We start from the raw sequence: 25,829 nt of genomic DNA on the forward strand, positions 1-25,829 counted from the left end.
GTGCCTCACTTCAACTACTATATCAACCTTATATAGTGGAACAAATGCATTATAGACCTACAAAATATCATTATAACTTCACTTTAAAGGACCACTTTGCAAAAACATTTTTCTTGTGTGGAGAATAGGGTTCTTATGAATTGAACGATTTGCCAAACAAAGTGCTACACGGTAGGTATATTTATCAATTTTTTGAGTCAAATTGTTTCCTTTTTATGGTAGTGATCCTAATATAGTCCATAATACTGCTAATGGATCTCTTTCACTCAGAAAATTCTACTGAAAATTCCCATAATTGGTGGAAATGGGGCATCTAATTCGTTTTCTCTGGTTCCCAATAAACCGAGAAAAAAAGGGTAATTATTACAGAAAGTCTACTTGTGAGTATCTTTGAATATGTTTATCAATTGACTAATTTTAGGGTTAATTTATTCTTCTGATAATCTTTTCTATTTTAATTGGCGGGATCAATCCACTAGTTCTTTGAATTCAAAATGTAGTAATTGCTAGATACAACTATGCAAATAAATGTTTACAATATGCAAAAGGAGTTTTTTTTATACTGTGTTCTTAATGCTGTTGTTCAATCAAACTGTTAGGTTTTATTTTGACCATTAATGCAAACATTTGATTAAAAACAAGTGAAAAAAAAATACTTAAAATATACATAGTTCTTTTGTATTACTGAGATATTCAATATATTTCATTTTCATTTAATAATTTTTATAACAATAGTAATAATTAAATATCAAATAATGCTAGAGGTATGAGTGGGTGTAAATAAAGTGAGTTTAAAGCAGGTTAAGTGTATTTTAAATTGAAGTTAGAGTACATTTTTTTTTAACAAAATTGATTATATTGAAGCTAGCTAGTGTTTATAAAATTGAAACTAATGTAATTTAATTTTAATATTTATATTTATTTAAGTTAGTATTTATTTACTTATTAGTACAATTTATTTTACTTTAATGTAAGACTAATCTAATATTTGTAATATTTATTGAAGTTAGTATTTTATTTTATTTAATTTTGATGTTTATGTTAGAATTGGCGAGGTTGATGGTAGTATAATTTATTTTTGACATTTATTTATGTTTGTATTTGTTAAGTTGATAGTAATATAATTTATTTTTAATATTTATTTAAGTTAGTTTATGTTCTATAACTTTATAACTTTATTAGAGCAAAACTAGTTTTTTTATGTCATACAGTTTATTTAGATCTAAATGAAAATGAACAAAAATATGTAATGACATTTTTGTAAATAGGTTAAATTTGTTTATATGGACTATTTGATATTTGATATAAAATTATTTAAATTAATACTATCAACTATCTTCCTCCTCATGATTCTAAAGTGATTTTTCTCTTTTGTTTTCTTTTTCCAATGACAATGTTTAAATTTGTGAGAGTTTCTAGAGGTCTTGAAAGTTATTTTGCTAGTTTGAATCAGTTGGTGTGAGTCTTTCATTTTAATGACTAAATTTGAGTTTTTGTGGAACAAAATGTGTTATTGAAATAAGTGTTTTATATCTCTATTGTAGTATTGAAATTGAGATAAGTGCTTTATATCTCTATTGTAGTATTGAAATTGAAACACCATGATTGATTTTGGGAATCTCAATCACGAATGAATGATTATCTTCATTGAATTTGTTTGTGGGTGTAATTTTTGTTTTCACCAATTCATTATATGTTAAAGAACTAACCCGTGATCCATTTATGTGTTTGTTTTATGTTTTTAAGTTTATTTTGGTTGTTTTGTTTTATTATTTTCATATTTAATTTCTATATTCTAAATTTGTTGAATCTGCTTATTTGTATTTTTGTGTTTTTTTTTCTTTATGCGTGAAAGTTAGTTTAGAAATCTTCTACTCAACAGTGGAAGGAGATTGGAGAATCAAAATCTCCAAAGTTTGTATATTAATGATTTAATAAAAGTTTGTATCTGTTTAGTACCTTTCAGGCAGTTTTCTAAATTTTAGACATTTAGTTGACATTTATATTTACAAATATAATAAATTATGAAAATTTTGTGGTGTTTCCTTATATCAAATAGAGATTTATCAAACTTTTACATGTTAGATATTTTATACTTCCATGTTCAAAATGTTTCATTTAATTATTTTGTCAGTTTTATATAATTATTACCATTTGTGTTTTATATATGCATAATAAAGTTATAACAATTCATGTACTCTAAAGTTGCATGTAATAGTTATTTTTCCTAAAAGTTGCATAAACTAATTTTTGTCACTTATTTCTCATTTTAATATAATAGACAAGTTAATTTATTCTAATGTTACTACACTGGATGATGAGCATGACAAGTATTATTGAATTCTAGAACTTAAATGTTTGCTACAGTTCGAAGTTACTCTTATGACTATTGCATAATAACCTAAGTCAAATGTTTTAAGTCTTCTACGGTCAAGCCTCTTTAATTGAGAAAGATATCCAATAAATAAGAGATAATTAACAACCTTCCTTCTCCAAAATAGATTATGTAGATAATTTTATTTTATTGTTTAGGTTTTTTTTTTGTTAGATTATATTTTTTATTGAAATTTTTGTTAAAATGTTTTATGTTAGATGAGATATTGGATTAGATAGTCTAAAGATATTTTTTCTTTATATAAAGTTTTGGTTTTTGTGTCAAATCAATTAAATTTAAAAACAAAATTAAAAAAATTATGTTGAACCATACCAATTGATGTAAATTTACCTCTGATTTTACCAAATCCGATATAAAATATTATGCTGAATATTTTTTTCTAATTTAAATTTACTTCTACCACATCTTTGTCAGTTTAAACATATGTAAATTAATCCTAAATATATTATGCAAAAGACTTTTTTTTTATACTAGTGCTCTATCATTTGAAGTCAAAATATGGTTATGAACATAATTTGCCCTAATAAAACCTCAAGATTTTTCTCTATCACAAGATAAAAGCTATTCTTTTATAATAGGGAAGTTCCTCTCCTATAAGTATAAGAAGGAAGTGTTTGTTCTTGAGTTTCTTAATCCAACTTTCTTCTAAGGAAGCTACACGTGATTTGCTGTAGCATGATATAAAAAAATAAGTAATTATATTTTTACTTTTGAAATTAATTTTATATTTAATAAAATAGAAATATTAAGAATGACATGCATTTTCTTTTAAGGAAATTATATGTAATAGTTTACTGGATGAGGTTTGAATGACATAGAAAGGTATGCAGATAAAAAATGTAATTATTATGGCAATGGGGAGGAAAATCACCTGGATAAGAGACATAGATCCCTCTCTTGACATGAATGTTCCTTTGGTATACAGCTTGTGCTCTTGGTGACCTAATTATTAATTATTATTTAATTTTCTTCTAAAAAACCTAAACAACTTTCGAAGTTTGATTGCTCCTGCAAAAGAGAAACAATCACCTCCTCCTTTTTGTTTTTCTTTTGGAAAGGAGGAGGAGTTGAAAAAGTTGTGTGGACCTTGGTGGAATGTTTGAGAACATAAGAATTTATAGGGTTTCAAAGGATTAAAAATAGATTGTGGTGAAGATGTATGGATAAATTTTAGCTACAATATCCTGGACGAGTTTCTAGGGATACAAATTGCTGAAATATTTTAAAGCAAAGTCAACCGTTCATTTGAGTTTTCTTCAACAATATAAAGAATGTGCTTTTAGATTTGTGTAAATTTAGCTTCCAACATAAAAGTTGGCAAATTTTACCTTTGAAATAACCTACGTGCGTTATTCTCTCATATTCTTGTTCATATTTATGCGGTTTATGAACACCGCTCTTCTAATATAGAACTTTTACTATGTTCCAATATTAGGTTATCCATTCAAGAGGAATTGATTTAACTAGAAAAATATCTTCTTCTTTTTTATATATAATTAAAACATATTCCAAATTTGATTGTTTGTAATAATGTAGATGTATGTATAGTGTTATAGGAAAGTTTTTTTTTTCCAAAGGAGATTGTTTAACAAACTTGTCAACGATTAAAAGATTTATATATAAGTTGTTAAATGTTTGACTTGAAAGTTTTGTTAAAACTATAAATTTTCAAAAAAGTATTTTTCAGTCGTTTAAAACAAGTTTATTGTAGCGTTTTAACAAAATCAGCTCTTAGTAAAAAATAACTTTCGATGACAAGAACTTTTATAATGTTTAAGATAGTGTGCAACTGCAGAGTTTGTAAAAAGAAATGTTTAACAAGATTAAAGCAATAAACACACAAATGTTTTTATACTGGTTCACTCCATCGAGCTACATCCAATTCTCCTCTAAGACCTCTTAGAGGGTTCCACTATAATCTTCAACAAGATTACAATTGAGTATTCTCACCACTACTGGTATTACCTAGTCACTCCAAGTAACCCACATTACTCTGACTAGAACCGAGTTTCACCCACTCTTGGATGTGCATTATTCTTCACCATTCTCGGTATCCCTAGACACTCCTGATATCTTCTTGATAAACTATCTAGGTGAGTTTCACCAGTTCCTGGCTTCCAATAGACAAACTCATCTAGCTACTGTTTAACTCCACCGAGTTAATTGTTAAGTGTTTGAATTCTCTTCAGAATTTACAATCAAACAGATTGGTTACAAGTCCTTAGACTGTTACTCTCGCAAAGAGGATGTGTATATAGTACAATTTGATCTAATAGACTCTTAGAATCTTCTGTCTTCTTACAACAATAAGCTTATGATTCTATGAAGCTTGAGAGTATTTCCTTTTTCTTTTGAGCTTTTCTTTTCTTCACAAATATTTTCTTTCGTGTTCGTGTGCTTATTCTCTCGCTCTTTTGTTTGACATTCTTCAATATATAGGTTTCAACAAAATGTTCGTTAGATAGTACTTTGATTTGACCTTCAGATCTTCTTAGCCTTGTCATAGGTAGCAGCCATTGGTAATAGTCAACTTGCAAAGCAAGCATGCTTTTTCAGTTCTTTATCAAAAATAGGTTGTACAAACTTTCTGACGCGACTTTTGATAGAGAGAACATTTTGTGACTTTTGATCGGTAATATGCATATAGTAGAGTAGATATACATGTAGACAAATATGTCATTTTTTTATCACTTTTGTTGTTTTTAAACGTTGTGCATTTAACGACATTTAATGCACGTTCAAAACAAGAATGTGTCACTAGTGCAACAAAGGTTACGACAGTGATTATTTTCAACATTTGATAGCGACTTTGAAACCGAGGTTTATTCAGACGAGGTAAAAAAGGGAGAGTTTTTGGCCTCGGTTCAAAAGAAGCGAAAAAATGGGCATGCTTTTTGTCTTGGTTCAAAAGAACCAAAGCAGTAAACCCAAAAGAAAAAGATTTCGGTTTTTGGCAACAGTTCTCTTAGGAACCACTATCATATACCCTTAAAATTAAAAAAAAATTGTCGATTTGTCGATTTGATCATAACATTTATTTTGATTAGCCGATTTGACCATATTATATATCAATTTGGGTAGAAAAAAATTTCCAAAGTCGTGCAAGCTCGCGTAGCCGCTGTTCCTTCTAGATTTTTTTTAAAAAAAGGCATTTTCTATTTTTTGTCAATTTATTTTGCTTTTTTCAAACTTAGGAAAAATATTTCATATACTTACACTTTGAATTTTGATCCAAAACCTTTTGTGGGAGCTTTTCATGGTATTTTGGTGCTTTGAAAAGAATTTCCAGGTCATTTGGATATATTTTCAGTTTTACCCTATGGTTTATGAACAATGTATGAACAATGTATGAACAACAAACGAGCTTAAAAATCGAAAACGAAAACAAAAATGAAAGTTCATCAAAACTCAAAATCAAACTAACCATAAAGATGAGTTTAGTGTCAAAATAAATCTTTGTGCTGGAAAGGGAAAAAGGTAATTGGTTAAAACGAAAGAGTAATTAATCGGTCAAAACGAAAGGAAATCATCCCTAAAGTAGTTAATCAATAAGCATTTGTGTAAAATGAAAGAAAAATTACCTATGGTGGTTGCTGAAAGTTCGTCGTAGCAGAGAAGAAAAAGAAGAAACAAAGAAGAAATGTAAGATGAGGCTTTGTTAGTTTGCAAAATATAACCCTAGGAACATATATTACCTTGGTTATTATATTAACCAAATATATAAGGGCTTTATGACCAACCGTTGCCTAAAGCGTTCTGAAAAAATAAAAAATAATATTTTCAGGTGAAAATTTTTAAATTTTTTTCAAACTTTATGTCTCGGTTCGCTGTATAACCGAAACATAAAGATTCTATGGCATCAATTTTCAACATAATCGAGGCCATAGAGCTATAAATAGGGCTGTCAATTGAAAATACAACTTGTAACATCAAGACCCTATGGCAGCAGTTCTGCTAAGAATCGAGGCCAAAAGTCATATACAAAAAGTTTGTCAGTTTCATAGGACCTTATGGGAGCAGTTCTGCAGAGAACCGAGGCCAAAAGTCCTGCCCATAAAACTTGTCAATTGAAAAGTCTTAAATTGTCAGTTTCCTAGGACCCTATGGCAGTGGTTCTATAAAGAGTTGAGGCCAAAATTTGTGTACAAAAAGCTTGTTAGTTTCGCAGGACCCTGTGACAGCGGTTCTGTAGAGAAATAAGGCCAACAATCAACCTTATGGTAGGAGTTCTATAGAAAACTAAGGCCAAAAGTCCTGTCTAGAAAACTTGTCAATTGAAAAGTCTTAAATTGTCAGTTTCGTAGGACCTTATGGTATCAGTTCTGTAGAGAACCGAAGCCAAAAGTATGTTATGACTTCGATTTTTTTATAATCGAGGCCTATATGTTTGTGAAAATGCAAAAATCCCACCACGCCTTTTTATGCTTCGGTTTTGTGAGAACCGAAGCGTAATAGGCGCGTTAGAAAGTCTTTTTTTCACATTTTTTATTATTCAGGCAAGATTTGATTGTTTAAGCATTTGATTAAGATACGAAGTAGTTGATGAATACTTCATCGTTTGATGAAGGAGTTTGTTTAACACATGGTATCGTCTAGTCTACTGAAGGATTTTACTCAAAACACTTCTTTAAGTTTTCTCTGATTTGTCCAAAAGCGCATTTAGCAAGGTGTCTTTTAACACAAAGTTTTGGATCATCGTATTTTGACTCTTTTATCTATCAAGACATATTGAGAGTTCTTTGATCATTGTATAGCAATGTATAACACTAGTGCATTCAACAATACTCTCATTGACGCTTATAAGAGAGAAGTCGTTTAACAGTGTGTCTATTCATGTATTGGTGTGTTTTACTAAAGCTTTTTCATAAACTACATTATCTGTATTGCTTTTCCAAAGATAACATTGTGTCATATGCTCATTTAGCTTATTGTTGTTTGTTAAACTTGAAAGCATATGAGGTCATTTAGATAGTTCAGTCTTATAGATGATCTTGTCTTAACAATATTCCCGTTTTGATGTAAACAGTATGATTTTCAGTCAGCGTAGAAGTACATTTATATTTCTAAAATTTTAAAGTTCTTAGTGTAAGTTTCACACATCATTTGGACATTTTACTAGTTTATTTTCATTATTAGGTTGACTTACATGCATGCTGGTTAGTTTCAGATCAAACATAATGTCACAAGTGGGAATGACATAAGGGCAAATCAGGAAAAAAATTTAGAGGAGAATAATTATGTTAGACAGAATGTACAGGTGGCAAGCAATGATACAATTGTGCATAACAGAAAAAGTATAAGGTTGAGGAGGCCCAATATACGTATGAAAGATTATGTGTGATGTGGGGGGTGGTTATATGAGAGTGAGGGAAAAAGGAAAAGGGGATGGATGGTTCATTTTCTGACTTCTCTGTTAATTCTCTATTCTTGCATGTTTTTGAAATGATCTCTCTTTCTAGTCAAGGAAGATGAGCACAATAATACAGTAATGTTTATGGAAGAATATTATTCTCTACTGTTACTTACTTTGCTTACTGTCTGTCTGTGATTAATATTACATTTGGTGCTTTCACTGAGAGTCGAACTCAAGACAAATATATGTAAAAGACAAATATTTAAGCGTATTAACATAAAAATATTAATAGAGTACATTAACATGAATGTGTACAATGTTATGCATGAGGACTTCTAGGAATCTGGAGACTCTCCCTGATTCTATGTTATCCTATCGTCTAGTGTACTCCCCCTGATTAGATGCTCCTAGATGTTGAAAAGGGAGGGACATTCCCTTTGTATTTGTTGTTGATAAGGAAGGGATAATGTAACACCTATTTCTAGGGTGTCACGGATTATTCAAAAACCAGTAAATTTCAAAACTTTATCATAGTGCGAAAACATTTTTTCGAAAACCTCAACATTTAACGTGCATAATTTATTCAAAACATAATAGTTCCAAAAACTCTTGTCCAATGGAAATAACAAAGGAAATAAAATATATCCAAATACATAATCTTAAAATTTAAATGCAATGACTTTAAATAAAAATCCAAAATATGTTTGTTGTCACCTCTCGAATTTATCATGCCTCAACACCATCTACAACATCATTTGCTCACGTATAACACATTATACGATTATCGCCGATAATTTTATTCATAACACAAACACAAACATGAGAAAATTTATCATTGTTTGTTTTCTTATTTGTTTGTATGATGAAGAGTTTGCTTTTTTATTATCTTGAAAGGTAACATACAATAGCCAAGCAACATAAACGTTGGGTTAGAATCTTGGTTGAGAAACACTCGTATGTGTGCTTCTAGTAAGGTTAAATAAATATATGCAATTGTTTTTACAAGTAATAACCATAACAATAGAAATGAAGGGTGGTAAATGTGTTTCTCCGGTCAATCCTAAAAATAAATATTTTTCATGTACCTTCTCTCATTTCTTCGAAATTGAATATAACAAAGTTGGACAAACAATCATAGAAACATATAAAAAAAAACAATGGTCTTATATGACTATCTCAATATTGTAAAAACACCTTACATTATCACAAATCAGTTTCGCAGAGCCAAAAGAGATTGACTAACCCCAATGTGAGAAAACCAAAGCCAAATAAATCTTGGAGCAAACTTGGAGGTTCTAAGTTTCAAAGTTCATTTCAATTTTTAATTTCCCCACAAAAATAAAACCTGCTACCAAAAATAAAACGATATATACACACATTGAAAATAACTTTGTGGGCATACATGGAGCTTTTGAAACTCATATCATTGCTAACCATCCAACAAATAACGTGAAATATTCCGTTTTCTACCTTTTATAGTTGATATGAAAGATGATACAACCTTTCTCTTTCTTTTCACTTACTCCACTGATAAAAATATCATACTAATAATTAATGATAGATTAACAACTATAATGTTATTTATATAATTATTTAATATTCACTTACTTCATTATTTATATGCACATGTTTCAAATATTTCAGCTACGTATAGGTGAGAACTTTGACTACATATCACTACGAAACTTCTCTCTGGTGTGCTAAGTGCTCCATATTGTCATCATTATAAACTTAGCTTTTGGTTTTCAAAACACATTTGTCGTTATCACTTCTCATCTAATTCTCTCCAAAACAACTTTTAAGATTTCCTGCTTGATACGGGAGCATGAGAATTGAAGATATGGGAGCATGAAAATTAAAAGAAGACCATATGCAGCACGAAATCTAAATCTGGTTAAAATAATTTTTTACGATTATGATAGTACATTAATCATTTTAAGTCTATGTCAATTTTATAAAATTTATTGATGATGTTTGTTTTTATTTATATAATATAATTTAGTCATATATATATATATATATATATATATATATATATATATTTATTTTGTATGTTTGCATCACTTACTTTTTCTCTATCAGCAATAACATTAAAATCTGGTTGTAACTCTTTGTAATTAGATATAGTTCATGACTAATCATTTTATAATTTGAACAAAATAAAGATAATTTTTCATATTTCACATCAACAATAAATACAAATTCTAATTTTTTTCACTAAAGTTTTATAACGTAAATCAGATAATAAATTAATATAAACCAAAATACGTACAAAGAAGCTTAAACTTATTATTAGTATAATCAGCTAAAATTAAAAATGTACCAATTTCACATGTTATTAAGAAAATATCTTTCGAAGCATGCTTAAATTACTTTCTTTTAATATTCAAATTGATATGTTCTATGAATTCATTTATGAAAGCAAATCTCTTTGAGTATTATTTTAAGTGAAGTAAAACCTTAAATCTTATTTATAAAACCTTAAGGAGAATTAGGCTTCTTACCACTTAGACACCAAACAAATGTTGATTATACTATTTGTACTTACTTTGACAATACAGCGTTGGGTAACCAAACAAGGATAACAAAAACAAACACTAACCAAATCGTGGCAGGCTAAAAGCGATTAAAGGTGTAGAAAAAGAAAAGTGAAGTTTGACACTATGCAGTCCAAAACATGATGTTTTTAAAAGAAATAATGTTGGAAAGATTCATTGAAAAAATTAAGTAGAATTTTCGTAAACAATTAGTCATTAATTAAGTATGTGAAATTTTAATATATATATATATATATATATATATATATATATATATATATATATATATATATATATATATATATATGTGTGTGTGTGTGTGTAATGATACTTTTTATACATTCAACAAAGAGTGAAATATAAATTCCTAAAATAAATAATATAAGATTTTCGGAAACGATTAGTCACTAATTATGTATGTGAAATTTTAGTGTATATAAATTACTTTTTATTTTTAGTTAACAATTAAACTTTTCTTCTAAGGATATCAAAAGTTGAGTAAAGGAAATAATATTTTAGCTCAAGGTATAGTTTAGATAGATTAAACGCTTCTTGTGACTTTGCCTTTTTTAGATAGACAAGGTATCCTTTAAGTATGATAAACTTTGATGTTTTGACTTAGTTGTTTTTCTATTTCCAAAAATCCTAAATGTTTTCCTAAGGTTTTCTGTGTTGGGATTTTGTTAGATATGATCTTTTATAAAATAATTTGTTATTATTTTGAGTATATTTTGTAGCATTAGTTTCCTAAAGGTTAGCCTCAATTTTTTTTGGAGGAAAGCATCCGTGCTTTGCATATTCATTGATAAGGAATATGTACAAATTTCAAGCTATAATTTAGGCTGTCGTTATAACTGACAAGCTATAATTGAGGCTAACCTTTAGGCAACTAATGCTACAAAATATACTCAAAATAATAACAAATTATTTTATAAAAGATCATATCTAACACACCCCCACAGTCAAAGCGGAAGGTTTACAAACGCTGAGACTGTCCCGAAAATCATCAAAGAGTATGCGCAGAAGGCCTTTAGTGAAGATATCAACAATTTGATAGCGGGACGGAACATGAAGGACACGGACTTCGCCACGCGCAACTTTTTCACGTACAAAGTGAATGTCCATTTCAATGTGTTTTGTGCGTTGATGCTGAATTGGATTACCTGATAGATGAATGGCATTCATATTGTCACAATACACCATTGTAGCTTTGTGAATTGGGCAATGAAGCTCAAGAAGGAGGTTTCGAATCCAACAAGATTCAGAAACAACATTAGCTACTCCTCGGTATTCGGCCTCAGCACTAGAGCGGAATAATGTAAGTTGTCGTTTGGACGACCATGAAATCAAATTATCACCGAAGAAAACATAATATCCAGAGTTAGATCGTCTAGTATCCGGACATCCACCCTAATCGACATCTGTGTAGCAGAGGAGGTTGCCAATGGTGGATTTATACAAATGCAGGCCAAAATCAATAGTACCCTGAATGTAACGTAAAATACGCTTGAGAGCATTCATGTGATTTTCCTTGGGATCATGCATATGAAGACATACTTGTTGCACCGCATAAGAAATGTCAGGCCTTGTAAGAGTAAGATATTGTAATGCACCTACAAGACGTTTATACTTAGTAGGATTCTCATAGGGAATGTCATTAGAGGCACCAAGTTGGGCTTTGTATCAACTGGTGTGGGACAAGTTTTACAATTAGTCATCCCTGCTCTTTCAAGAATTTCTTCCGCATACTTTTTCTGCGAGAGAAACATACCGGTTGCATTACGGGTAACTACAATCCCTAAAAAATAGCTCAGTGGACCAAGGTCCTTCATAGCGAACTCTGCACTTAATAATGACATAATTGACTTTCTAAGAGAGTCAAAGGAGGCTATTAGGATAATATCATCAACATACAACATAATATATGCAATGTCAAACTCTTTATGATATATGAAAAGTGAGTGATCAGATTTACTATGATTGAAACCGATTGTGGCCACATGATCTGCAAAACGCTTGTACCAAGCACGAGGGGCTTGCTTTAGGTCATAGAGTGATTTCTTTAACAAACAAACATAATGAGGATGAGATGAATCTTTAAAACCCATGGGTTGATGCATATAAACTGTTTCATTGAGAGTACCATGTAAAAATGCATTTTTGACGTCCAACTAATGAATGAGCCATGACTTTGATAAAGCAATGCTCAAAACTGTGCGAATGGTCGCCGACTTCACTATCGGGCTGAATGTTTCATCACAATCTACTCCTTTCTTTTGTGACCTACCATCACCTACAAGACGGGCTTTATGCCTCTCAAAAGAACCATCAGAGTTGTGTTTATGTCGAAAAATCCACATAGACCGAATTACATTCACATCAAGAGGCCAGGGTACCAAATCTCATGTCTTATTTTTAATTAGAGCATTATATTCATCAGTCATGGCATTTTTCTAATTTGAGTCATGAAGAGCACTCACCGGATTTTTAGGTAAAGGGGAAATAGAGGTAGTGGTGGAAGTACTCAAATTATGGGCATATTTGGGGTTTGGTTTAACTATGCCATGTTGACTACGAGTGGTCATTTGGTGAGGCCTGGGATTGGGTACTGGGGGCTGATGGGTAGTGGTAAGAGAAGAGAGAGGAGTATTTGGTGAGGCTAAGATTTGAATGGTGGAGCGGGTGAGGTTGGTTGAGGAGAAGGTGGTCGAGAGTCTTGGCCTGGATGTGTGGTGGGGTTTGTAACAGGGAGAGTGGGCCATAAGTGATGAGTTAAATGTGGAGAGGTGTCTTCACTTAAAGGGTCATACACACTTGGGGGATGGATCATGTATTTTTGAGAAAGGAAATTGTGTCTCATAAAAAATTACATGACGGGAAATAATAATTTTTCCACTCGAAAGATCATAGCACTTGTAACCTCTATGATGTGATGGGTAGCCAAGAAATGCATATGGGGTGGACTTTGCTTGCAACTTATGAATTGTAGTGGCTGGAAAGAGTGAGTAGCATAGACAACCAAAGACACGAAGATGGGAATAGATGGGATCTTTTCGATAGAGGACTTGCGTTGGGGAACAATATCCGAGAACTTTGGTGGGAAGAATGTTTAGAAGATAAGTGGCCATTTGAAGAGCATAGTGCCAAAAGGAAGGTGGCATGGATGAGTGTGCTAATAAGGTCCGCACAATGTTATTGATTGATTTAATTTGCCTTTCAGCTTTGCCATTTTGAGGAGAGGTGTGAGGACAGGAGAATCGAAATTGCATTCCACTTTGTTGGCATAATTTTTGAAATTGACTATTAGCAAATCCCTTTCCATTATCTCATTGGAAATTCTTGATGTCTCTTTCAAATTATGTTTTAATTAGAGTTGTGAACGATTGAAAGAGGGAAAAAACTTGTGATTTTTTAGAAATGGGAAAAGTCCACAAGAATTTGCTAAAGTCGTCAAGAAACAATACATAATATCGATGGCCAGAAGAGCTAGATATAGGTGATGTCCAAATATCACTATGAATAATATCAAATGGCAATTCAGTGAACAAACAAGACACATTAAATGGCAATTTCACATGTTTACCAAGAGGACAAGAAGTGCAAAAATCATTACTGCCTTTATTACAATTGATAAAATTCTGACGACAAAGAGGACGACAAAGAGATCTCTAGAGTTGTTACACCTCATTAGATGGTTCCCCGTCTGCAAGTCCTTCACAGAAAATCCAAATGGATCAAACTCAACAGAAACCAAATTGTCACTTGTAAATTTACGAATAGATATTAGGTTTTTAATGAGTTTTGGAGCATGCAACACATTGTTTAGGTTTAAAGGAGGGTGGGGTGGGGATAGTGTAGTGCTTCCATGACCATGAATAAGAATCAAATGACCATTACCAACAACAATATTATGATCTTTGCTCGAATAAAAATAAGATGAGAGTGTACCTTGGTCCGCCGTCATATGAGAGGTAGCACCAGTGTCCATATACCAATTCTCATCTGGTTGAGATAGTGAAAGGCTATGTATGGCCACATTAATATCTGTAGGTGTGTAACCATCATTGGATGGTGCTACTGATGCATTGTATGCTTGCTGTGGTGGTCTTGATCCAAGAATACCAGCTTGGCGTGGAGGTCTAGGTTGCCATGAGGCTGTTGGATAAGGACAGGGAGGTTAGGCCCACCCTGCCCAAGGATTAAAGAAGGGATGCTGGTACGGTGGGTAGGTTAGGTATTGCTGTTGTTGTGGTGCACCGCCCCTTCCAGCGCCTGCAGCCCATGCACCACCGCGTCCGCCTTTGCCACCGCGGTTGTTGTTGCCTCTGCCTCGGTTGTTTTTCTTGCCTCGATTGATATTATTACGAGCCTGTGATGAAGTAATGTTGTTGTTATGGTGTTACGGCTGTGAAAAGAAGCCTTCATGTACGGTTAAGAGGGCAGTGGAACCAGATTCACGGGTTGCTCGCTCCTTAATCGTGATCTCTTCCAACTTCAAACGAGAACATGTAGCAAAACTGGGCAATTCATCCTTCTGTTGCATAACCGTGACAAAACCAACATAGGCTTCGGTTAAGCCAGCGAGCAAGCAGAGCACAAGACGTTGATCTGAAACAGGAGCCCCGACATTAGATAATTGGTCAGCAAGAGATTTGAGGTGGTTGCAATAGGCGGAGGTGGAGGAGAAATCAGTCAAGCACGTGTTTGTGAACTGAGTTTCAAGATACACCGCCCTAGAGTTTTTGTTATCTTGGAATAAATCAGCTACATGATGCCAGACTCTTTCAGCCGAATCATCAGCCACGAGGATTGATGTGAGAATATCAGGAGATATAGTCACATAAATCCATTGAAGTACAACAGCATCAAGACGGTTCCATAGTGGGAGACGGCCTTGGTTGTTTGATATGTTGTTATGGCTGCAACATCCGTAGGAGGATGATATGTTCGAGCACTGAATGAACTTTAGCTTGGATCTTAAATAAGGTTGCCCATGAGTGATATTGGCCGGTTTCCATGTCCAAGGTGATTGGAATAAGATGCTTCACGTTGGTGACAACTAGGGCAGAGTAATATTTGAAATTTTCAGCCATTGATGGGCAACAATGGGAAGAAGGAAGGGGAAAAAGAAATTGCTTGGAAGAAGAGAAAGAATAGTGACGGCTAGGTGTTTTAGAATTTGAGGAAGGTAACCTAATTTGATACCATGGAGGAAATCATCCGTGCTTTGCATATTCATTGATAAAGAATGGCATAATACCCAATTTTGTCCCCACTTTGGTTCGGAAATCTCAAGTTAGTCCCTTTATAGAAAAGTGAGTTGAATGGATCCTTACTTGTAATTAATTGACTCTAATGAGTCCCTTCCGTTAAATAGAAGGAAACGGAGTTAGTGGACTGATGATGTGGGGCCCAATTGTTGTTTTATGGAGGGTTCTGAGGCATTGTCCGAAAATAAAGATTCCGAAAATGCACGAAACACACTAATTGTGAGGCATGTCCGACCTTCATAGGTCGTACCAGTATGATGTTAATGAGTCACAGACCTTTGCTTCAGTTCGGAATCCTTGCATTGACTTCATTTGAACATATCCATTCAGTAATAAGAGAGGTACTAAGAAAACAACAATGAGGGAAAGCTGCCAGTTTGCCGCAAAGGCAATTGCCAATGCAGTAGTTGTTGTAGCAATATCCTGAACAAGCAAACCTAGAGCATCCCCGACCAATGTTCGAATAGAAACTGCATCAGTTGACAGCCTTGCTCCAAGTGTTCCACATGAATTTTCATCTTTATCAAACCAGCCCATTTCCATGTGAATTATTTTCTCAAAACACATCAGGCGGATCCTTTTTATCAACCTAGAACCAGCTACCGCGAAAGAGTAAGACCTTAACGGATGAAATATGAAGGAGGCAACACTGAGGGAAAGAAATAGTAAAGACCAAAACTTTGAATCTTTATGGAGTTCATCTGCAGGCTCAAAGAAAGTACTTATCGAGTGAGAAAGAAGAAACCCCATGGTGGGTAGTATTGCGCCAGTTGCAGCAGCTGCCAGAGCCCCCATCAGTAACACTGGGATTTCAGGTTTGTTAAGATAAGCAATGCGGAAAAACGAAACTTCTCGAGGCTTATGCAATGTTGCCGACGGAAGAACTTCAGGTTTGCGTGCTTACGTGTCAAGAAGAAAGGGCCCCACATCATCAGTCCACTAACTCCGTTTCCTTCTATTTAACGGAAGGGACTCATTAGAGTCAATTAATTACAAGTAAGGATCCATTCAACTCACTTTTCTATAAAGGGACTAACTTGAGATTTCCGAACCAAAGTGGGGACAAAATTGGGTATTATGCCATAAAGAATATATACAAATTTCAAGCTATAATTTAGGCTGCCATTATAACTGATAAGCTATAATTGAGGCTAACCTTTAGGCAACTAATGCTACAAAATATACTCAAAATAATAACAAATTATTTTATAAAAGATCATATCTAACCGTTTTAATTCTAAGTCTTATATTTTCTTCTTGTGTTATTTCCATATTATTATTCCATTTAATTCCATATTATTATTCCATAAACGATCTTGTCTCAACAATAAGTTTTCTCACTTAAAAGTCAAAACGTGTCAACTCAAATTGAAAATCGAAACAGATTAAGTTGGCTTATAATCATCTTCATTACAAAAAAAACACTCGCTAACAGTCAACATGTAAATCAATTATATGAATCCTTCTAATTTTTTGTCTAACTTCTTGGTGTTTTACCTCCAATAAATGGAAATTGAATTTTTTTTCACGGACACCTCAACCAAATTATTCTTATATAGATTAGATAAGCTAGCGAATTCATCATTCGAGATCAGAATCGTAGGCCCATTAATATTCACAACTCTATTGAAATACTCTTTTGGAACATATTATGTTAGTGAAGGAACAAAATATATAACTTCTAAAGAAGTTATTGATTGACAATAAAATTGTAATTTTTAGTAAAATTTAATTGATAATCGATGATGTTTTCTATCAAAAATAATTTTCAATCCTTCCTCCCTTTTTATATGCTACACCTGGTATTTATAGACAATCTACAACTAACTACCTCTAGAGTGAATGCATTTGTGATTTTTTGCAAGTGAATATATGATATTTCAAATGCATGCCCGTCTTGAATTAACTTCGAATTAAAACTAAAATTTACAATCACGAGTTACATCTCAACTTCTTCAAGCCTATCGGCTCTCTATTCCTTTTACTAAATTATACTAAAACGTACAGTAGCTAAGGAAGGGTACTGATAAGAAAGCTTGATAATTTCCTGCTAAGCATATTTTCAAAATAGAATAAAAAAATACCTGAAATGTACACACTAAGAATAGAGGGAATTTGTCTCACGAAATTCTAGAATGAATAGTCGAGGGAATTCCTATGAGTACCATTTATGTGTTTTGTGTGTACGACGAGGAGGGAAGTTGGCATACGAAATTTGTAATGTCATGTATATGTCACTACCTTCACCAGCACATCTGCAACATGTTTAGATCACACGTTTTACCTGTGTCATATAACTATGCCTTTTAACAGGAAATGGTCCTTTCATCGTTTAGACTGAATCTTTGTCAAAACTTGGCCTGTGTCATAATTGGATTGCCCACATCAATTCCTTTGCTCAATTCTGGAAAACTTCTTGCGGTATTGAAACAGGGATGCATTTCTTGGCCACATATTTGTACTGCCACATAAATCAAGTAAGCAACCTAACTAAAAGGGAAAAACATGGCATAACAAATGTTTGTGTTTTGGCAAATTACCTTGTGCTGACTGTATTTCTCTCGGATGGCAGGTAAATTAGAAGTATCGCTACTGCAACAAAGGCGATGGAGATCTTTCACACAAGCACACAAATCAGAAGGCCAGTATTGTGTGTAATGTTGCAATATGGAATTCTGTTGCAAAATACAGAAATAGTAAGCCATCAAATCATACAAAACTTTCCCTCAATGCCGGTTGTGACTGAGTTTGACGAGAATCATACCCATGGTTTCTTTGAAGGGAAAAGTATAAATCTGCCAAGGAAAGTTGCCGAAGCAGCTATCAGTGATGGAGGATAACGCAGCATATTGTACTCCAAGAGAGACAATTCGGCAATAAAGTTGGTTAGGCACTCCAGTTGAAGTGAAGGTAGCTGAGAAAGTGGACAGGTAAAAAAATCACCAAAATGCCAATATTTTAGAAAAGGAATCTACGACAATATTGAACAATAGCATTCTTTAATGCGTATTTAAAGCGCGAAAGATACCTCTTGGACATCATGAGCAGCTGCACGAACAAATCGTCTGAAATTATTTCACATAAAAGAAAGAGTGAATGTTAGAACAGAGCAACTTAAAAAGTTTTCCTAATCTTATTCATCAATTACAGTCGTTGGTAAGTACCTATTACCTTAAGAAACATTTAACTGTTGGGGCTGTCATTTCGAACTTAAGATAATTCAAAACAGCAGATTCCATTCGTAAAAGCTGCATTTAAATGATTTTCAAAGAGATCTTCTCACTTCAAGTCATAGGAGAAAGGAACTTAAAACAGTAAAATTTAACCAACAAATTCAATGCATACCTCTTCTTTTAAGTACGTATTATCAGTTATATAACAAAAATCCTCCACCTCTGGTGCACAAATCTCCTCGTATTTACTGTCAACCAGAACCAAAACTCAAATTATTGTTCTATACGTCAATGCTAGCCTTGAGGGCCAACAAAAAGGACAAAATGCATCTATTTAAAAAACATGAAAAGGATATATTATGCTCCCTTACGAGGCAATCATCATGCAGGAAACACCAAGTAATTGTAATCTTTGCCTATTCATGGCATTCCCTGAAAGATACCGATCAATATAGTTCACTGTCAAATACAATGTATCAGGCACAAGGCGATACTCCTCAGCCACCTGCAATTGAAAAGTTGAAGTTTAGCATAGTAAAAGGGGTTTCAAAACGAGATCTAACTTGAGCAAAGACTTCTCAAAGAATAAATTAGTCCAAACTCCTTTTGTTTGCACCATAACCACATCGATATTTTTTCTCTCTCTACCAAGCACAGATTTCAAGACCCATGACGTTTATGAACAAAATAATACCTCAACAAGCCAGTCAATCAATATTGCACGCATGCTAACATTTATGTCATTCTGAATTCTCTCCATGAAGTCTATGGAAGGCCTTTTCTTTTCCTATGTTTTCAGAAATTGGAAATCATTTGAGATCAGAATACTATATAAATTATCATTATGAATTGATAAGTCATTATTTCCATGTAGGAAATAAGAAACACAAATCATTATTTTAACAGTGAAAAAACGAAGTGTTACCTCAGATTCACGTAGGTGCTTGTAGATATCACAAGCATAGGTTGCACAAAGCTGCGGATCCGAGCAAATGTTATCAATATTGACAACCTTGCCCTCTCTTTTTAAATCAACAACTATTTCCCCACTATATATGTTACCTGCAAACAAATGAACACACCTTAGACTGAAAAAATGAAATACTATACTTCACTTCAAATAAGCAAAAAAACAAAACGATCGTAATCCAAAAGACCATGTAAAACAAATGCTTGACCATGCAATTAAATATTAATGTGACTTGAACCAAAGCAAAATTGCAGTAGTGCACAACCTTCTGGCTTGGTGGTATCACAAATGCTTAAATTGCTTGTCTTTCTCTGAATTGAACCAACAGCTGAGACATCCCTGTTGTCCAGATATTCAACTTCATCAGGACTCTTGATAGAATAAGAAGACAACGTTTCATCCATAGAAACGGACCTCGCATCTGATTTACTAGGAGAAACACCAATGCTGCTCTGAACGGACACAGAGACTCTGGCAACTGCAGGAGCAGCATCCTTCGTTTGTGGTAAGGAATTAGCCTTTGGAATGATAGTTGTGCCTGAGTTAGTCTTTAACTCACGTAATTTGTTCCCACAAGTTGTTGATCTTGTGATGCTACTGCTTCTTGCGGGATCCTCTTTCTTGGTCTTGGCAGTTTTAATTGAACTTGACACCTTGCATTAGAAATCAAGCTAAGTAATGGATAAAACAAAACCTTAGCAACCAATTAACATACCCAAGCACCAAACTTAAGCAGGTTTTTGTGATATCAATTAAACGGTATTCAATAAAAAAAACAAGGAGCTTTTTGAATTATTAACGACTTAAGCATGTACTCCAAAAGTTTTCACCTGTTTAGCACAGAGGAAAGAAAAAAACGACAGAGAAATTTTTTAAACTGTTTTCTTCTTTTTACTATGAAGAAGATATTGAGGTTAGAATCCAAATTCCAGAACCTCCGACCGACTATATCAAAACCTCTCACCTGATTGACATAGAAAATTTCAAATTTAAGAAAAATTAATTGTTTTTCTTCAAAGTTTTGCTCATAAAAATGAACTTTTCAGTCTCTTTACTTTTCATATACTCCTCAAATAAAATAATGCATTCTTATCGGTGGTTATCACCTCTTTATGTCCTTTCCACAATAAAAAAATATTTTAAATTTTTCAGAAAAGGCCGCCCTGGTCACAAATAACAAAATGCAGCTGAAAAATCACACCGATCATAGAATTCTCATCCACCAAAATCTCTAGAACTAAACTACAAATCTTCTTTTGATTACACTGACAGAGACAATAGAAATTCAAACACAAAAAGGATTTAAAAAACCTCGTGTACCACCGCGCAACTTCACATTCAAGAAACGTTTCCACAATAATGACATTGTCTTTCAATCATCCAATTTACAATGCATGACACAACGTACTGTGATTCCAGAATCAAATTATTCAAAATAAAACGAAAATGGTTTAACAAATCCTAATAATGTTCCACGATCTCAGCGATTCCTTTTCGCAGATAAATCAATCAAAAAGTTAAACATCGAAACGATCATTACCGAAGATGAGGAAGGCGCATTCCTCTCGTTTGTGATGTTGGCGAGCGGCGCTCTCTTCGCAGCTTTCCCCGACGACACGACGGATGAATGTCGTTTGGCCAAAGACGACGCCGTTGAGGAGGAAAACGACGAGCGACGATTTTTCGTCGACATTTGGTGTGCGCAAGTAGCCGGAGAAAAACGATTTTTCATTTATAGTGAGCAAAACGGATCTTCGGTTTGTTGTTGTTGGCGCAGAATGCAGAGTAGGGAAACAGTGAAAGTTGGAAACTGGATAATTTGCTTTATTGTTGTAATTGTGAGAGGGTAAATGGGTTGGTTCAAAATCAGAACAAATCTGAACCGTTTATTGGGCTAAGTATTCGTTGGGAGCGGGTTCGGTCCCACGGGTTTCAACGATTTCAAATTTCGTTATCACATGTGGCAAACCTTTTCAAATTGCAAATTCCTCATATACCACGTAAATAAAATATTTCTTTATCTATTCAAATTTTTTGTAGTTTCATGAGAACATATATATATTTTAGACCCAGTTTAATCTAGTTTTCTCCATTTTTAATGCAAATTTTTGACCTGCATATAAAATACAAAATTCATTCAATTATTATTTGGGTTTAATTTATCCATTATAAATTTATGTTCTTCTAGCCATTGTAAAAAAGTATGTCTTTACTTGCAATTTTTTCAAATTTTACTTTTAATTTCCTAATGAAAATTTAGCAATGTTATTTTCTAAAAAAATAGTTTACATATATACTTTTTACTGATAAATAAATTATCAATTTGTTTTACATGTTAATCTTGTATGGTTTGGTATTCATATTAATTTTTTTTGGATGAATTTTTGTTTTTAGTACATTATTTTTTAAAGAAATTATTTTAATGCGTTAATAGTTTTTCGGTAAATAATAAGTATTTGTTTGTTTCGATTTTAGTATAAAAAAATATAATCTTATATCAAATCTTTTAATTTTATTATTTTTATTTAAATTTTATAATAATGAATGTAATTAAATATATGAGTAATTTGTATTAATTGCCTCATCTGTATATTAAACAAAAATAGTTAATCTTAATACAAGTTAAAAGATAGCTTTTTATTTATTTATTTTTTTCGTTTTGTAAATTTAAAATCTCTTCTGTATTTTTTTTAAGATTAATTGAATATTAATATTAATTTTTTCTCTAATAAAAATATGTAATATTGAATAGTGACTATACATATGTTTAATTACATGAATTATTAATATAATTCAAACAAAAAATAATAGAATTAAAATATTCAAACAAAATTAATAAAATTAAAATTGTATTTTTTTTCTTATTATATTAAAAATGAAAATATGTGAATGAAATATTTCAATACTTTCTTTAATAAACCAATTATTTATTCTTAATCTCTTTTACGTTTTACATATTTTCTTATAAAATTGATTGATTAATAATTTTTTGTTCAGTCTCAATTTTTACATCATTATTTTCCATTTTTGTTATATAATATCAACATTGATTAATGATGTGGCACAATATCTTCATTATTCACTTTTTATTTAGTGAATTAAATTGAGTCGTGTGATAAAATATTGTTTAGTTTTTCATATTTTCTGGTCTTCTTAGGACATTTCTTTTTTTTTTCTTGACAGTGTAAAATTGTAAAACAAGACACTGAAATTTTGAAAAGGTCGTAGTATAGAAAAAAACAATCCACGAACATATATTAATAACCTACTTAAAAGTTCTCACAGTATCGTAGAAAAACATTTATAGAACTGATAATTAACGGGAGACTAACATTAATGACAAACTGAGGAACTAATTCATTTGATCGGAAGAAAAGTTATTGAATGGATTTGAGAGAATTTATTGTTTATTTGAGTGGATTTAGAGGTGAGAGTGAATTTGGAAGTAATTTTTTTTAATATTATACCAATTAAATCCTAAACTAATTCTCAAAAATTTTAGTTTCAAATTTAAGTCTAAGACTGATTAAAAACTTATTGAGACAAAAAGCTAATTTAATGAAAAAAATAGGGTCTGATAGATTAATAAAGGGACTAAAAACTATTTCTTATGTAAAATGAAACACTAAAAGCATTATTTATGAAATTACTTGCAAACTAATGGCGTGATTAATCATGTAATGGTGATACTTAATAGTAAGATTAGGAATGACAATTTTATCCGCGGGTACGGGTATCCACGGGTAAAATCCGCGGCGAATAATAACTATCTGTAGATATTTACTATCCGCAGGTAACGAGTAGCGGGTATTTAAATACCCGTTTAAAACGCCCCGCGGATATCCTTACCCGCAAAAAATTAAAAAAAAATTAATTTATATATTTTTTAATTAAATTTAATGAAAAATAAAATAAAATTTTATTTTATTAGATTAAATTTAATTAAAATTAAATTTTAATTTATATGTAATTTAATTTATATTATATTATATATATTTTTTTTGTAATTTTATTTTTAAAATGTATTAAATATTTTTTTTATTTTTGTGGGTATCCGCGGGTTTTAAAATACCCACGGGTATGTTTTAAACGGGTATCCGGCGGGTAACGGATCGGGTAACGGATCGGGTAACAGGTAGAATTTTATTCGGCGGGTCGGGTTGCGGGTAGACACTACCCATACCCGACCCGTTGTCATCCCTAAGTAAGATGTAAGGTGTTGATGAAAAAAAAAGTTTAAAATTTCAAATGGTTAAACTTTTTTTCTTAGCCTTAAAAGTATTGAAGAAAAGCTACTGAATAAAACTTTATTATATTTAAGTTAGATTATCACTCTAGCTAGATATGAATACTGTTTCGGATGTGAGGGGCAGTGCTGGTTCCACGTTTCCAAGTAACTCTCTTCTCGTATTCTGTACGTCGGATTCTCCGTATTCACCCTTCAGTTCGCCGGTGGGAGACCTGCAAAAGATTCTCCGATGCCAAAGTCAGTTGAGAGCTAAGGCGTTTTTCTCAGACAGTAATGAATGTGCAATAAATGCAACCTATCTACCACTCACCCTGGATCTGTATTTATAGTTTTCGCTATGGGCTTGGGATTAGTGAAAATTTAATCACGGCCCAATTCAGCCCAAATAGCTTTTAAACCCTACTTACCTTACACTAAGATGATTAGTCAACACGGCCGGCCGTCCTCGCGGGTCTTATCCTCAAGGCCGGCCGGTCTTGACGGGTCCGTGGCCTGGGCGGCCGACTTCGGGTGAGTCTTGGGTAGGGGTACATAGGTGTCCGCCCTGCCATACATAACCTTTTACCAGTTAGTGATCACGGGCATATGGGCGTTCGCCCTTCAATGACGTGGGTGTCCTTCCGTACGGCGGCCGGTCCTTGGGTTTCATGCGGTGATGTGGGCGGCCGGTCCAATGACGTGGATGTCCTTCCGTACGGCGTCCAGTCCCTGCTGGTACAAATACAATTCAATCTAACATATTCTTAGAATTTTCTTTCTTTCCATATTAGTAAACTTATGAATTCTATCAAGCATGAGAGTATTTGTTTTTTTAGCTTGTTTTTCTTCTTATATTTTTTATTCGTGTTTATGTGTTTATTTTCTTACTCTTTTTGTTAGAGATCTTCAATTTATAGGTTTCAAGAAAATATCCATTGAATAATACTTGTTTTTTTTATAGGTAATACAAACTTTTTGACACAAATTTTGATGGAAAGAACATTTTGTAATTTTCTTCTTTGTCTCCAACGTTCACTTCTGATTTGCATATGGTAAAACAGGTGGATGTTTGATATAGGTAATACACAGAAGAATAGATATGTACGCAGACAGATATATCCTTTTTTTTCGGCACACATATCAATATTGGACACACTCCATTATAAATTAAAAAAAATAATGTTATCATAATGTTTAAATCGATAACAATTGTTACTATGGCTTTTCTTAATTAAGAAGACGAATTAGGCAAGGCATTATAAATTAATAATATTATATATGATGGAACATATTACAATTTTTCATATAAATAATTCTGATTCAAGACTAACGGAATCAGAAAAGGGTGCACCAATGGGTTCAAGCGAAGGGTTTTCAAGAGAAACACAATCATTCCAAACACTATCACTTCTACAAAGGATCTGATTCTTCTTTGTCCTATAATCTGGCCTTTGCAAAATGAATTTGGTCATATCATCGTGGCAGCGTTTTCCTACATCATTCACAAGCTTCTCACAGCAATCACAAGTAACAGTTTCGTTGCCAAAAAATATAGCTGAGAAAATATTGGAACCACAATCTGGGTATAACTTAGCAGCACAGTGTTGTAAATATTGTTCATATGATGACAATGGCCTTTCTGCATCATTTTTTTCATCAGAAATTCTAGTTGATGTTTCCGGAATCTCCCTTGACACTCCTGTTTTCACCATTAAACCAAGGCTAACTGTAAGTACCATTATGACACAAAATTTGTGGAATGTAGTCATTGTTTCAAAGGGGAAGCTTTTCACCATGAATTGGAAAATTTGATGATGCCTTTGAAATGGTTTGGAATACTGTATTTATTATATCAGAATTTTCGTAACTTATTTACTTTAGTCAGTTCTGATCATTTCTATAA

At 32.6% G+C, this 25,829-nt stretch overlaps 1 protein-coding gene and 1 pseudogene across 2 annotated transcripts; both read right to left on the minus strand.

Annotated features, from left to right (window-relative positions):
- Positions 1-13,856: 13,856 nt before the first annotated feature.
- On the minus strand, positions 13,857-15,378 carry LOC148204998 (uncharacterized; annotated as a pseudogene).
- A 2,116-nt stretch (positions 15,379-17,494) lies between these two features.
- Positions 17,495-21,525, minus strand: LOC124844965 (cyclin-A1-1-like). 2 transcript variants are annotated; one of them, XM_047321983.2, is made up of 12 exons: positions 21,239-21,525; positions 20,113-20,351; positions 19,964-20,037; positions 19,654-19,790; positions 19,423-19,515; positions 19,100-19,233; positions 18,901-18,976; positions 18,727-18,803; positions 18,584-18,620; positions 18,320-18,469; positions 18,096-18,230; positions 17,495-18,016 (listed from the first exon to the last, which is right to left on the minus strand). In XM_047321983.2, the coding sequence occupies exons 1-12, from the start codon at positions 21,428-21,430 to the stop codon at positions 17,954-17,956; spliced, it is 1,407 nt and encodes a 468-aa protein (XP_047177939.1). In that variant the 5' UTR covers positions 21,431-21,525; the 3' UTR covers positions 17,495-17,953. The 2 variants fall into 2 exon arrangements, with proteins under 2 accessions (XP_047177939.1, XP_047177938.1); XM_047321982.2 differs by having other exon boundaries at positions 19,964-20,351; positions 21,239-21,524.
- Positions 21,526-25,829: the final 4,304 nt, after the last annotated feature.

This window comes from Vigna umbellata, chromosome 1, assembly GCF_029865625.1.
Source record: "Vigna umbellata cultivar VRB3 chromosome 1, Vumbellata_1.0, whole genome shotgun sequence".
Lineage (NCBI taxonomy): Eukaryota > Viridiplantae > Streptophyta > Magnoliopsida > Fabales > Fabaceae > Vigna > Vigna umbellata.

Excerpts from the sequence above, each read along its gene's own strand:
- LOC124844965 (XM_047321982.2), bottom strand. The coding sequence starts at position 21,430 with ATGAAAAATCGTTTTTCTCCGGCTACTTGCGCACACCAAATGTCGACG. Across the intron at positions 19,516-19,653 it reads AGCACCTACGTGAATCTGAG|GAAAAGAAAAGGCCTTCCAT; the intron begins GTAACACTTCGT and ends CTGAAAACATAG. Across the intron at positions 19,234-19,422 it reads TGATTGACTGGCTTGTTGAG|GTGGCTGAGGAGTATCGCCT; the intron begins GTATTATTTTGT and ends TTTCAATTGCAG.